At 37.8% G+C, this 14,901-nt stretch overlaps 1 protein-coding gene across 7 annotated transcripts in view; it reads right to left on the reverse strand.

Moving 5' to 3' along the window:
- tp63 (tumor protein p63) overlaps positions 1-10,032 on the reverse strand; it is a 33,506-nt gene extending 23,474 nt beyond the window's left edge. For 3 of the 7 annotated variants that reach the window (XM_017041922.2, XM_025054240.1, XM_025054242.1), the window contains exons 1-7: positions 9,923-10,032; positions 8,434-8,481; positions 5,485-5,550; positions 5,297-5,416; positions 4,943-5,150; positions 425-559; positions 198-327 (exon numbers count right to left, since the gene is read on the reverse strand). In XM_017041922.2, coding sequence (XP_016897411.1) covers positions 198-327; positions 425-559; positions 4,943-5,037 — 360 coding nt within the window. In that variant the 5' untranslated portion in view covers positions 5,038-5,150; positions 5,297-5,416; positions 5,485-5,550; positions 8,434-8,481; positions 9,923-10,032. Of the gene's footprint in view, positions 1-193; positions 328-424; positions 560-2,057; positions 2,111-4,480; positions 4,885-4,942; positions 5,151-5,296; positions 5,551-8,433; positions 8,482-9,922 lie in introns of those variants that run through there. The other 4 variants (XM_017041915.2, XM_008338584.3, XM_008338585.3 and 1 more) reach the window with 4 other exon arrangements.
- Positions 10,033-14,901: the final 4,869 nt, after the last annotated feature.

Here is a 14,901-nt window from a genome sequence, read left to right on the forward strand (position 1 = left end):
TGTTACATGCTTCATCAGTAGTTAATTTTAAACAAAATGATTTGTAATCGCGAGAGAAGAAATAAAAGCAAAAAATGACATTGGTGAAATTAGTAATTTACATCACTTAACCCATCTAAAAAAACTGTCAGTCTGTCTTGCATTTCACTGCCTATGTGGATACAGTATCTATGGGAAAAAAAATCCCACATACTTACAGACTGTGTGTCGTCCTGCCCATGCATGGTGAAACAGTCCATACTGATCTGGATGGTGTTTCCGGCAGAACCATCGACTGGACTTTCTGTGAAGTTCAACTCGATGGGCTGGACTGAATGAATGGCAGACCTGTAACACATCAGATATACATTGCAGCGATGCAGACTAGAGTCAGTGTGTTATTGCATTTACAATGGATTGTCTTTGGTTTGAATCACCCACTTACTGGTCAAGCATATCAAAGAGCTGGTGAAACACATCTTGGCTGAAAAAGTCAGTTGCCTGTGCAGTGTGATTTGCTGCCATTGCATTCAGGAATGAGCCTTCTCTCCAGGATAAACAAGATTGAGTGTCCCTAAGTCTGCAAAGTGAAACATAATACATGGAAGTTTGAAAAATACCATTATAAATTCTAAATTACCATTTACATCACAATGCAAGTTTAAAATATTCTGCAAACATTACAATGCAAGTTTAAAATATTCTGCAAACAAACAGCAGCATCATCGCTGATGTGCGAAGCTGAGACCTGGCCACCCAGTCAGCAGAGGTAAAAAAGGAGATGTCATGCGGTAGCAGCCATTCATGTAGAGCACATCCATTGTGAAGAAGTCAAGCTGCATACTGCAGAATATTTGTACCACACATAATGGTGATTATGCACCATTCAGACAGAGACACTTGGACCTGCTCCCCTGAAACATTACACCTGCTTCACAACCCTACATGCCATTGTTCTTGCTGAAGTGGCGCACGCTGCAGTCTTAGACGGGCGGAATTCCCCCCGCAGTCTATATGATAGCACTGCTGCGACTTGTGGTATGTGTACAGCTGGACCAGCCTGAAGGGGGTGGAGAGGTGGGGTAAGGGTGGTTGAGTTGATGAGGTTGGTGGGTGGATGGGGGCATGATCTGAAGCTGGCACTATTTTGGGTTTTGGAATTTCCCAACACTGCGTGATGAATGATATTAATACCTGACTTACAAACACAGGCATATCTAATGAAGCCAATAATTTTAGTTATGCAGAAATCCCACATGAAGGGGTGTTGCATTTGGAATGAACAGTTTAGAGTTTCTGATCATTGAACGTCTTATTTTCCGATTTGCTGCTTACTCAGCTTAAGCAAAACAACTCTTAATTGATTTTACAGCGGTGATGATGCTCGCCTAAATAACTAATTTCTAATAATATATACGTATAAAATACTAACAGCAGCTTTTGCGAAATCATAGTCATGTATATGTATATATGTATACGTATATTTCACAGAGGAACTCATAATAGTGTGGTTTCACATCGTCAACATTATGAACTATTGACGCTGACAAATGGGTATACAAAGGTTTTCTTTGTGCCAATAACTGAATGACAACAAAATGTAAAAGTTAAAAATAATACAAATATAGGGGAAGGGGGCAAACACAATATAAAAAATGAACACGATATACAGTAGAGACACTTTTCTACCCCGACTGAAGAACGCTAAATGGAAACTCCATTTTGTTTATTTCGGGGGAAAACCCCAAGTGCCCCAAAGTTACTCAGATATTTACACAATTTTACTAAATATCTAAATAAGGGGCTAAACACCTAAAAAGGAATTGAACATAATAGCTGCGAACAATCGGCTAACGGTATCTTCAGTTTAGGTTGTTAGCGTAACAACTTTAGCTTCTTAGCATAACTTTACTAACGGATTTAATTTAGCGTTGTGTATTTGTTTTATTGAACAAATATCACGTTTCTACTTTAACCTACCACTTATCTCGTGTGGAATATGTATATATTTAAAATATCGGACGTTCTTTTTTTTTTGTTTGTCAGTTTGTTTTTGTTTTATTCAAACTAACCGTTACCTTTCCTCGTGTAGCAGGTGCAGCGACTGATTTGATCTCAAATCGTGCACGTGCATGTGATCGTGATCGCGCAAAATGAACTTCAGTTGCAGCCCAGCAAGAACAATCATTAAGATCTGGGAATTATGGGGATTATATTGGTAGAACCTTATAAAGAGAAATTCTAAATAAATGCGATTTTATTTATTTTGTAAGGTACGGTTTAGATTAATTGTGATGATATATTTTAATTGTGTAGTATTATCGGATTAATTGTTTAATAATATTGATCGATTAATAAAACAGACTAGATCTACAATCTTTGTAAAACATTAAATATTTAACTTTGTCCATTTAACTTTATAATAAGGGGGCACGTGAATAAGAATTAAAAATAATAATAATTAATGCACAGATTCATAATTTTCAGGGACGCATTTTCTGGTAACTAGAGCCAATCCCAGTAGTCATCGGGCGAGGACACATTACACCCTGAGCAGTTCACCAGTCTACCACAGGACCAAAATGTGACAAACTAACCATTAAAAAAAATAAAAAATAAAAAAAGGTATCATGAGGCACAGTACATTTACATTTATTCATTTAGCAGAGGGTTTTATCATAAGCAAACTACAAGTTGCTGATCTATCTGCCGAAAAGCACAAGCTCCAGCCACCTTTCTTAGATTTTGTGTTCTGTCTGCTGTTGTCAGCTGTAACGAAATAAAGCACCAACAATAATATTAATAATAATAATTGTAATGTTTCGTGTTGTACCAATTACCAAGGTAAGTGGGCCCAGGACCATCAGCCCTACTACAACATCCTTCCACTAACTTTTGCTTCTTCAAGTAATGTTGTCTTTGACTAACAAACAGTTTTTATGTCAAATAAGCTACAGTCAACAGGTCACTATAAATACATATTGCTGTATTCTCTTGGTTGTTTGTGGTGTTGTATAAACAGCAGGACAAATACAGGATAAATAAAAAACAAATATATTTTTAGATATACATAGTAAATGCGCTTGTATCTACTTTGAATTTCTAACAGCTAAGAATGAACACGATTTTCACGAAGTTTTCACTAACTGATAAAAGAATATTCAAACACAAACTCAAAAGCTTAAGATCGATGGGTTTATCCCTGTTCTGATTGTTCGTCTGCTTAGAGTGTCTGGTTACTCAGAGTCTTTCAGTCAGCCTGAGGCCAAGGCTGTTCAGCATCCACTTAAACACAGTGCAGCGCCTCCAGACAAGACTGGGGCAAAGGTCAGCTCCAAACAGAGATGGCTATTGTCTCTTGGCAGGTTGGGCACACCGACCGATGAAAATGCAATCAAAACAAACAGCGCAGCCAATTGGGGCCCTTCTCCAGTGTCCCTATTAATCACTTGTTCAAAGACCCAAGACCTTCTCCCCCAAATCTGTCAGCTGCGGCTGGAAGAGGGACACGACACCAAAACAATAGAAAGCACCTGAGTTTCTCCTCCTCTTATCCCTTGACTTTATACAAGTGAAACTGTCTGAGCCCAAATCCTCAGGGGGAGCAAAATGGGAAGGTAAATATTCCTTAAAGGTTTAGAATGAAAAGAAAATAAATGAGCTGAAGAAAATAAATAACGGCAAATAAAGATGTAAGTAACCCAAAACTATTTAAATGTAATTACACGAGAAAATGATTGCGAGAGTTTGTCTTGAGAACTGATGTTACACATTCATTTATGTATTACCCTGCACTCCTGCAGATGTGAATTATTTTTTTTAGTTTGATTAAAGCCCAAATGGTCAAACACATTAACATAGATGGACAGACTGAAGGCCAAACAAACAGCCTACAGTCAGATTGATGGAAAAAAGGTTTCTTACATATGTGCTGCTATATAATACAGTATCAATTCTTAGGATACTCAAAGAAATAAAAGGTAGATTCTTGCTATTGATTGTTAAAGTGAATTTCATCTGACTTACAGGGTGCCAGCTAATAGAAATTCTAACAGTTCTTCACAGCATCAACCACAGGCTTAGCTGTAATCCATGTAGGCCTGCCTATTGAGCATGAATGGCTGAACTGAAATGATAAATAAGGACATTAAAGCAGTTAAGGACCCAATCATATATACAAATCTGTATCTGAATCTTCCAACAGGCCTGCTCTGAGCAGCAGTCAATAAAACAATATGATTCCCTCAAACCTTGCAACTCATTACATATGAAGACAACTGAGTTCAACCTCCAGTTGTAAGACTTGATATTAAATGCCTCCTTCCAATGTGATTCAAATCTATCAATTCAAATTTCACTGACTTTGTAGATTTGACCACTCATTTTCAAGCTATTTATATCTTTCAATAAAAATTTTGAAAACCATGATTTTGGATATGTTAATGACATGACACTGCAAAGACTGTAAGTTGTCACTTTTAATAATGTCTTTTGTACTTACCGATGGAAAGGGAACTCCGAGTAGTACTGCACAGCTGGGTAAGGTGAATTCATTTTGTCAAGCTAATTTCAACAAAATGATAAACTCAAATATTCGTGTATCAAAGACTGTACATTAGCAAATCTATTTAATGGAGAAAAAAAAAACATATGGATACGTCTAAAAAAAAAAAAAGAGGCCTAAATTAAAGTGCCAGAAGGTACAGTGCAGAGTGGAGGAAGTTTGAGTGATGTTTTGAATTGAGATTTTTTTTTTTCTTAAAGCTGTCCTACAAAGAGGAGGGGCCTGTACCCGTGACGACCAATCCCCTGCCACAGTTGTACAAGATATCACTCACTCACAGTTGCTAGGATATAGATATCAAGCAACTACATATGACCCTACCCCGGCCCCCTCTCCCCACCTCCGCCCCATCAACAGCGCACACACAAAAACACACACAAATAATCCTGATAAACTCACCTCAGCCACAATGCATGTGCCTCTTCGGCCACTTCTGATATTTCCACCCATAGTCCCCTGTGGTAATGTGGCATTGAGGACCAATGTTGCGTCATTCATTTTGGCCAGACCTGGGGGGCTTAAGGCATGCTGAACTTTGCCATACACCGTAAAAGACACTGATTCTTGACTATGTGCCAATTCAGCAGATATCCTGTCAGCAACACACCTGTAAAAAAAAAAGAAGTCTTATTTTATTTTAAAGTATGTAAAACATAAACGTGTCACATTATGGTATTATTTGAAAATAACGAGGACTTCACAAAATAAAAAGGCCAGACACATAATAATGTTAAATTCTCTGTCGTAACCTACATTCATTCCTGTTCTGATACTCTGATTCAGTATCCAACTCATCTTGTCCATTAAGTGTGCCACTGTAAACCTAGAGGTCTTGTGTGGTTTTCAGGGATGAACAGCAGATGAATCAGCATGCTAAAATAAAAGGGTCACAGTAAGGGGAATGTTAATAAATAGATACGGTGTATCCAGGGAACACAAACCTCTAAGCTGCTCCGTTGTATTTTCAATAAAGACACTCTTCCTGTCCCACTCTCTCCCCCATCCTACTGAAATGACACAGTACAAACACAACATTGTGTCACCACAGAAATGCAGTTTAATTTCAGTCCAACAGCCGATATTAGAACACAAACTCATCAGTCAACGAGATGTTACCTGACACCTAAAGCTAGATCGTATTCTTCTGAAAAAAGACCTCCCGTACAACATAATGTACACAAAACAAATAAAACATCTTATTACAATTTGGTGATTAGTGATATCATTTATAAACAAAATCGGTGTGTACTAACAACACACACAGGACACCACAGGAGCCGCCGTTAAGTACATGGTTCCACTGGGGCTCGAACCCAGGATTATTATATGTCAACATATTTTTTTTTCCCCCAAGACCTTTACCCTAAATACATACAATTAGTCAGAATAGGCAGCAGCAGTTCCTGAATGTAGTCCAAATGGATCTCATAGCAACATCATTAGCCTGCTAACCTGGACCAGATAATGCAGTCCCTCTTTGTATTAGATATACTTTATTGACATATATTAAAAAATTAGTAATGTGAATACAGTGCAATCTGAGAGACAATAATGTGTTCACATGTTAAGTAAAAAACTTTTAAAGCATTTAAATCACTTATCAACAGGCAAATACAGGTCATGGATGTCACGGATTGGCTACATAGAGATTGCTAGGGTGAACCTCTGTACATTTTTATGGACTGCTGTGGCACTGGTTAAACATTGTCATGTCTACGCCGATTTCCCTTCTGTAAATCTTTGCAATCAGCCTCACCGCTTCCACCTGTATGTTCTCTGCTGCCAGTGTCTCCGTCTTGGCAGCGACCTCACCTCGTCCCATCTCCTGTGATTGCCTGACGTGTTGCACAGGTGCCCCGCTTCTGGTGTGCGTATACAACCATCTCATTCTTTTCTCAGTGCTGAGCCTGACTCCCACTATCTCTATTCCAGTGTCCCGCCTCGTGTGTTTCTCTACGTTATTATCTAAGTTTTCTCGTGTTCAGTTCAGACCTGTGTTTTCTGTCACTGCCGGCTGCCTGTTGGTTGTTCTTTTTATTACCCTGTCTTGATCACCCTGTCGTGTACCCCGTCATCCATGTTTTCCTCTTTCCTTTCACCTCGGAGCTCTCACTGCTTGTGTTCTGCTGTGGGACACACTGTTGTTTTTACAATCCTGAACCTACAACCTCAACTTCTTCCCCGAATTCACAAAAATAGTTGAGTGCAAAAATAATGAGCGCTTCTCAGACTGAAAGAGTGAGGATACACTTAAATATTTTTTAAATTAATTTATATATATAAAGATACGAGTTTAATACGTGCCACAACATCAATTCGTTCCAGCTCCTCAGAAATATACTATTAATTAAATAAATTAAAATCCAAGAATTTTTTTTTCAAAAGTTGCTTACACGTAACTTGTAAAACTCGTATTTCGGGTAGCTCGTATATATACATGTAATTTTATGTTATATTAATTTTTAATTTTATATTTAATTTTAAATTACATAACGTTCAGCTGAGTCTTCAGTGTCTGAGTTTAGGTCTAAATTAAATGTCTATGTCATCCAGTTTTCATAGTTTAAGTCAGAGTAAAAGTCACGATAGAAAAGTTTGATTTAAGTCTGATTTCTGGCTGCCACGCTCTCAAACCAGTGTCTAATACGGCCCCAGTGTATCATGTACGTTTCCAGTTAAATAATTTGAAAAAGAAAATGTAATCCAGTCTGGGTCAAGTCCCTTTCACTTTATCTTTCTATAATTCTTTAACCTCTAACTTCTGAATTCACTTGAAAAAAAAAATACAGTAAAACCTTCCTTGTAAAGGTTTGTAGTTTTTACCATGTTAACTAGACTAATTCTGGTCAACAAGCTTCTGACATGTCGTGATGACCACGTCCACCTTGTAACACGGTCAATTTGACCTCAAAGTGTCATTAAACCTGATATTTAGGGCAACGCCTGAAACCCTGACATCACTAATTACTCTAAGACTCAGCCTTTGGAATCAGTCATGAAACGCCTATTACTTCACGTAGGATGCATGCGTGTTTATGAGTTGGCAGCTACGTCAGCGACAGGGCTGGCACTGTTATCAGAATGACAGAACACGTATGTAATGTGATTATTATTCAAAATAAGGCTGGAGTTGGAGCTTTTAATGCAACTATATCATCAGGCGAACTCTAAATGAGACGGCCTCTAAAACACTGGACGACGCAACAGCGGATCTTTTCTTAAAGTTTATGTGTTCTGAATGTCCGAAAGGCTTTTTATGTGGCCCCCATCACAAAGACTTATTAATGCCAAGAGTTTACATTTGGGATGCCAGAGAGCAGTTGGCAGAGCAGCTGATAAAGTAGCCCCTGGCGTTTGTTGCACCACGAAGAGATGTGTTATCAGTGTCATTCACATACACCGCAGTGTGGCTAATCACTCTCGCAGTGTGAGGGGGTTATGTTGGCATACTTGTGTGCATCTGTGTGTATATATTCCAGTTGGTGACTATTGCAGGGGAAATCCACATGAGTCAAAACTACCAGTGTCCGGTGCAGTGTCTGCGAAGTGATAATTTACAGCCCATGCGCTAAACTGCCCAGCAACTTGACATTGTTCATAACATCTCACCAGGGAAAACTCTATTTTAATTGACAGTATGTCAGGGGGAAGTACAAGGGAGCATTACGTAAAGGAATTAAGAACAATACAGAGTAAGTTTATTTAGTTTTAGATGTAAAAAAAATGAATGAATGATGAATTAGCTGTGTATTAATCAAGATAAATTATTAGTCTAAAAATATGGATAATATATTCCAAATTTTAGTCTTTATGGTGTACTTTCATCATGGCTTGGGGAACTTTTGGGAGACAATTGTGTTAGTCAGCTTCTCAGCTTTAAACGTACTTACTGCCATGTGCTTGGTGATTCCGATTCGGACGCCTGTCTGGTGTCTGACCTGAAGTTGACAAGGAAATACATTTTTTAAACATAATCTGATAGTATTATTATGTTATTTTATACATTTATATACACACACGTAAATAGTATATACTGTATACATTGTGTAAATAAATGTAAATATGGTGTAAAGCCACGATGACTTTACTGTCTCTTAATTAAAAACATTTTGAGGAGCATAAATAGTTGGAAAAAACATCTTATAAATATATTTATAAAATGTATTTAAATATTTTGTATATACATTTAAATACAGCTCCTAGAGCATGGAATATTTGCACTCTCATACAACCAGTCACAAGCCTTTTGTAATGGTGCTGAAGTTGAAAAGCTGTAAATGTGTTGTTCTTTTTAAAGTTCAACGGCACCAGTATTTCTTGTTTTCCACAATTATTATCTGTACTGACTTCAGGCTCTCAGACAATTTCCCATGCACCACACACACACAAAGATGAATCATACCATGGGAAACATTTTATGATTCATCTTTGTGTGTGTGTGTGTGTGTGTGTGTCTTTTGACAATGTGAAGTTTGTCCCTGGGATCAGGTCCTTGTCATGTTGGGAAAGTCATTCTTGCCTGCAGCATCAAAAAGGCACTGAGCCACAGTTGAATAAACCATTCATTATAACAAGCTATGTTGGAAACAAATGTTTTATTCTTCCTAACTTTTAATTTGAATTTTTTTTGTGTTGAAAGATGAATTTATAATCAATTGATTAACTTATATTGTAGCTACATAGTTGCAAAGTCGTAAGAGAAATCAGTTTGTAAGTGTTCTAATATTAATTTGGTCAAAATACTGCATATAAGACATTAAATCAGTATATAATCATAAACATTTAATTATGTCATTTTCCCTTGTGATCTCATCCAATAACCCTAACTAACCCTAGCCATATGTGTATAACATATCACAGAGATCACATGACCCATTGTTCCTAATGGTATCCTTCACTTACGTTCTGATACATTTTTCACATCAATGTTATGCAATGTAAAAGACCAATACAAAAAATACTATATTATTATAAGATTATAGTAAAAGTAAAGCACAGTGTGTTAGCTTGGCTAGTTTAACGTTTTTACCACCACTCGGCAACTGTTTTGTTGTCATTCAGGATCTTCACAACTTCACTACGTGTTCACGGCACAATCTAAGCCAAAAAAACCTGTGTGCATTGCTGGGTAGTTAAACGGAGGAGCAAACTTGTTGAACAAGTTCGAACCAGACAAGGAACAGTTTAATCCTGATTTGAGGGACTAATTAGTTCCATGTGGTTCAAACACAATAACAACTGCAACGTGGGTCATTATTGTCAGTGATTAACTCTAAAAAATCTGAAGGCACATAGCTTCCTCAAGGCTTTGTGTTTAATACTTTAAACCATCAGATTATCTCAATATCGCAGAAATAAAAAACGTGTAATATGTCTGACCTGGCCACCGCCGAGCTCCATCCGCGTGGAACAGTGAGCACTTTCTGGAGGATCAATTTCATTTTGTTCATTGGATTTGGCGCTTGCTCAGCACACCACATCCAGGGCGGGATTCGAACCTGCAACCCACAATTAACAACACCAATAGACCATGACTTATTTTGTTAGAAATATACAAATAAGTTGAATAAAAAAAAAGTCAAATCTAAAAAGTCAAATCTAACCAAAACACAGATTTTCTCATGTTTCTTAAATGCATCAATATATTAGGGTTATTACTGGCATGTACTTCATCCACTCTGTATCTGTTTTTGCGATACAATGGGTGCAATGATATTTTAATCGGTAGAGCAGGTGTTCCTGGGACCTGCTTCAGCACTTCTGTGAGGTAACACAATCTTTCGTATTCTAAGTTTCAGAAATATAGTGCATGATGTAAAAGACGTGGACCGGTGTTTAGCAACCACACTGCCAGTATCTAGGCAACAGGTTGACAAGCGTGATTGGTCTGCCCTCCTGCCTATTAAAAAGCATGTACCATGAGCATAATGATGCCTAAGGGCAGCTCAAAGACACTTTACCCTTCGCCCATGAGCTAACAACCGTCCACATGTAATCCAAGCAAGGGGTTGAAGTGTTCTTTGTCACCGGATACACTTTAAAAATAAAACATGCTGTCAATGTCCTGGGACGCTTGATTGAAAGTGGATCTTTTAGAGGCATTCCTCGGAGTCTTTGGATTCAGCTCATCTGTGAAAATACCAAAGCTATTAAATAATTACGAGTTCAATTTACACAAGGTTGTGTCCGCGATGATGCTACAAAAACCATATATACCTACTGTTAACACCACAGTCATAAACTGCTACAGTTGAGTTTTACTGGTGATTTCATTGTTAAATTTATTTCATGAGTCACACCCCATAAAGCAGCTCAGTGATCATCACCATTTAACAATGGCCTAATTTATAGGCTTTAAGGCTAGAATTCTAATGACATGATCCACAAACCAACTCGAGCTGATCCTTTCTTCTAACTGATAAGTGGGTGAGTGTTTAGATTTCTACCAGCACGTATGACAGATGATCCAGGGCAGCAGGAGGCAGTGGGATGGGGATGTTTGCAGCGGACAAAGTTTTAGAAGGATAACGTCATCTGTCAAATCTCAGTTAGCAAGAGGGTTAGCGATTGGACATCTGTTAAGGTGTAGAAGTAACATAGCAACACACCGAATGGCACTTCCACATCCTCTCCTCTCATCTTACTCCGACTATAGCCATACGTGATGTCTCTATCCGTAGCCAAACCATGTAGCTGCCGCAGAAAAAGCCCTCTTTGCAAATTGATCAAGGTTTTGAGAATACAGCGGCTAATGATGTATAATGGATCTGCAGAGGATGAGTTCATAAGTGGTGTTCATTGGTATCACTTCCAATGTCTGGCTTCAGATCACATCACTCAAGTTGAGACTTAGTCACTTGGCAGACCTTCTATGTGACACCTGGCTCAGCAAGGATCGCGGGGTTCAAAAAATCAGTGACCCATTTTCAAGCACACAGTAAAATTACACCTAAATGAAATGCCTTGAATGAAAAAGAATCAGTATACATTCTAGCGCAAATTACAAAGTTAAATTTAACTATTTCGTTTACACTATTGTATTTACACATATTGTATTTACAGCAGGTGTCAATGTGAGTGTGACTGGTTCATGGTTGGTGGTGCCCGGCATTTTTTTACCTGATCATTATCATTATAGATAAGCTTGAACTTTCACTTTGACACCACGTCAAAGTACTGTATTTTTATGGAAATAAAGCTGCATCTCGCAGTAAGGTTTAATGTAATAGGATTGATTATATATTTATTAGGGATGCACCAAATATTCGGCACTTTTGGGCCATTTTCGGCTGAAGAACTTACAGTGGCCGAATAGTCGTTGCATCACTAATAGATATATATATATTTATATAAAACAAACAATCCCTGTAAAATCTGTTGAGACCCGGCTTATGTGATACACCTAATTGGTTTCAGGGAGTCACTGCTAACATGTGGGAGACCAATGGAAACCCCAGTAGTCTGAGATACTTTCATACAAAATATACAAAATAATATAGGTGAAAATGTTTGTTTTCTTCTTTTAGGTCTTTCTTTCTACTCTAAAGTGTGTATGAGTATGTGTGTCGTGTTTGTTTACTTTTAGAGTGTTAGGTCCACATCATGTCCTATGTTCCCAATTTGTACCTTTAGTTTTTTTTGCTAAACCTTTAAACCCCACACTCTATCTCTAGATAAAGTACTCTATAGAGTACATGTACAAATGTCAGAATGTATTGTCAACATCATTCCTGGAATAATGTTCAGATTTGCATTTTATTTTTCTGCATCTTTCAGGAGGTGCTTTCTTTAAACTGTAGAAGAAGACATTTTAAGACCTCGAAACAATTTGATGACTCCATCAAGCAGCTCCCTCTCATATAACAAATAACAAGCTTAAGTGCTTTTCACCTGCCTAAATTCCTGGGAAAATGTTAATCATGCGTGCGATCATGCGTTGCCAACAATAATAACCGCATATTACACTAAGACAAGACAAAGAGTATGACCACTCAGTGTTTATTATGAGGTTTAAGAAGTAGTATTAGGCTTGAATGTGTTGTCATGGCTGTACGAGTAATTCTTGAGTTGTAGACTGCACTGTATTTGTTTTTGCTTTGCTGTGGAAGAAGTCACTATTAACCAGGCAGGAAAATAACAGGTCTGAAAAACAAATCCGTTTTTAAGTCTGCAGCGGGCTGGCTGAGAAGGCTGCAGGACTGGTTTGTTGAGCCTCAGGGTCCTGAGGATGTCTCTTGGCTCCTGCAATCATTCTTTCCTCACTCCTTTTTTTTTTTTTTTTAAACAAAGCCCTTTACCTTTACAAAAGACGAATCAAGCATTTAAAACACGCCTTACACCTGACAGACATTTGTCATTATACACTAAGATGCTAAGGTAAGTCATCCAAAAACTCAACATGTCCCTCTCTCGTAGCCACTCTGAGAATCCAACAGAAGACAAATCTATGAACTTTCACTCTTAAAGCAAACACACCTTGTTGATATAAGGTATAAACTCTTGGTCTTTTAAAGTCTTGAATGACATGAAGTGTTGTTTTAAAACATCTCGTATTTATTTTGGGGGGTGGGGGTAAAAATTGAAGAATGGAAAGATAACAGCGATACCATCTGCTCATCTGCCTTCTCTGTGTAATCGCACACAGCAAATTACTCCTTAGACCCACCCATCCTGCCAAAGCAAGTAGCTGTGCTCAGCTGCACCACACAAACACACATCAACATAACGCAACTCCTTACAGTAACATTAACTTTTACAAATGCTATGCCAAAGCTCAATTCTTACCCTATCTCTCTTTGACTCACAAGGACATAAAGACCCAACAACAATAGTATTTTTACACACACGCAAAGGTGGGATAAGCAGGTGAGATGTTCGAATAGCACAGTATGAAAAAGAGATAATAATGCAGAGTGAGATCACACAAATAGTTTGTGTGTGAATCATATTGTACTGTGCGGTGGTTCTCTAAATGCACGACCGCAGAATGCAGCTGACTCCACACGGACACCCACTGGATCATACCGCTCCTGCCTCCGTCAGTGTTCGTCACTGAAAGTCATCACATGAAGAAAAGAACCTTGTCTTTCAACATGTGAGGCCTTTTAAAACACCACACTATCCCACCCACACGTATCAAAACAATTTTAAATGGCCATGAATAGGTAACAGCAATGCCAGGAAGCACAGAAATGTAACTGATCATTTCAGGCTCGGTTCAGTTCACTGTTTTGACCAGGGAGAATCGGGAACACATCTGCACTGAACTAACAACAGGCAAGGATACAGCCTTGTTAGTGGCACCTTGTGGCCAGCAATAAGCTCCTGCAATTCAAGCTGTAGACATCACACACAAATACAGACATTTGTGTGGTACCAAAGAATTGTTTCAAACAGACAAAAATCAGTAACCTGGTCAAAATGTTTTCCACAAGCACAAGTAAATTACAACTTTTAAGATTAGTGATTATTCCCTTACAAATCATGTGATAGGCTGCCACATCAGGTTTTGATCAATACAAAAAAAATCATGGTATTTTAGAAGAAGTATTTTGTTTGTTGAATCATACTCCATAATATAACATTGCAAATAAGTACAATTAACGAATGAACTAACAAAACAATTTAAATTACATTTTAAAAAATCCTCTAGAGCAAAATTAAAACTCCTGTTGCAGGGTCCATTAGTGGCGCTTGTGGGCTGGAATTGGCCAATTTGTGATCCCAGTTATAAAACCCTAAGGAAAATGTTAGCCTCTAGAGATGCTATATGCCATGCCGCCTTCACTGACTAATTGCTTGTTTATTTTTTTTTTTACAGCTCTATAAAGTACAGCTTTGCCCTAGTGCGCATATAAACATAGACAATTCTAGCAAAAAATAATTATAATTTTATGATTATATAAATATAATAATCTTTCAAAACATGAAATATATGAGTTGAACTGCACAAAAGTCAGACAGTCCCTAGAGTCAAGCTCACATGATGTCCTAGACATTCTTTTACACTGATGCCTCTGCCTTCCATAAAAATGGTTCTTATGAGTAAAGCAGATATTGCAAACTCCTCTATGCAGTGGTTCTGTTTTTCTTCTCTTTTTTTTTCTTTTGCCTGGAATTACATTATCAAGTAGAAATCAAAGGCCCTCAACTGATGTATTGCGCAACACTGGGGCCTGAGAACTTAAAACAAAATAAATTAACAAAACTATTTGAGTGCCATGAAAGTATAGCACAACTGTAATCTATACATATTGACTGGATATATATCTGATTTGTTTTTAAAAGATTGCCATAGTTCTCCTGAAACCTTTCCATGCAACAGTGCTGGAAGAGTGACAAGAAGAGGTTAACAGATT

This window comes from Cynoglossus semilaevis, chromosome 2, assembly GCF_000523025.1.
Source record: "Cynoglossus semilaevis isolate Cse_v1.0 chromosome 2, Cse_v1.0, whole genome shotgun sequence".
In the NCBI taxonomy this organism is placed as follows: domain Eukaryota; kingdom Metazoa; phylum Chordata; class Actinopteri; order Pleuronectiformes; family Cynoglossidae; genus Cynoglossus; species Cynoglossus semilaevis.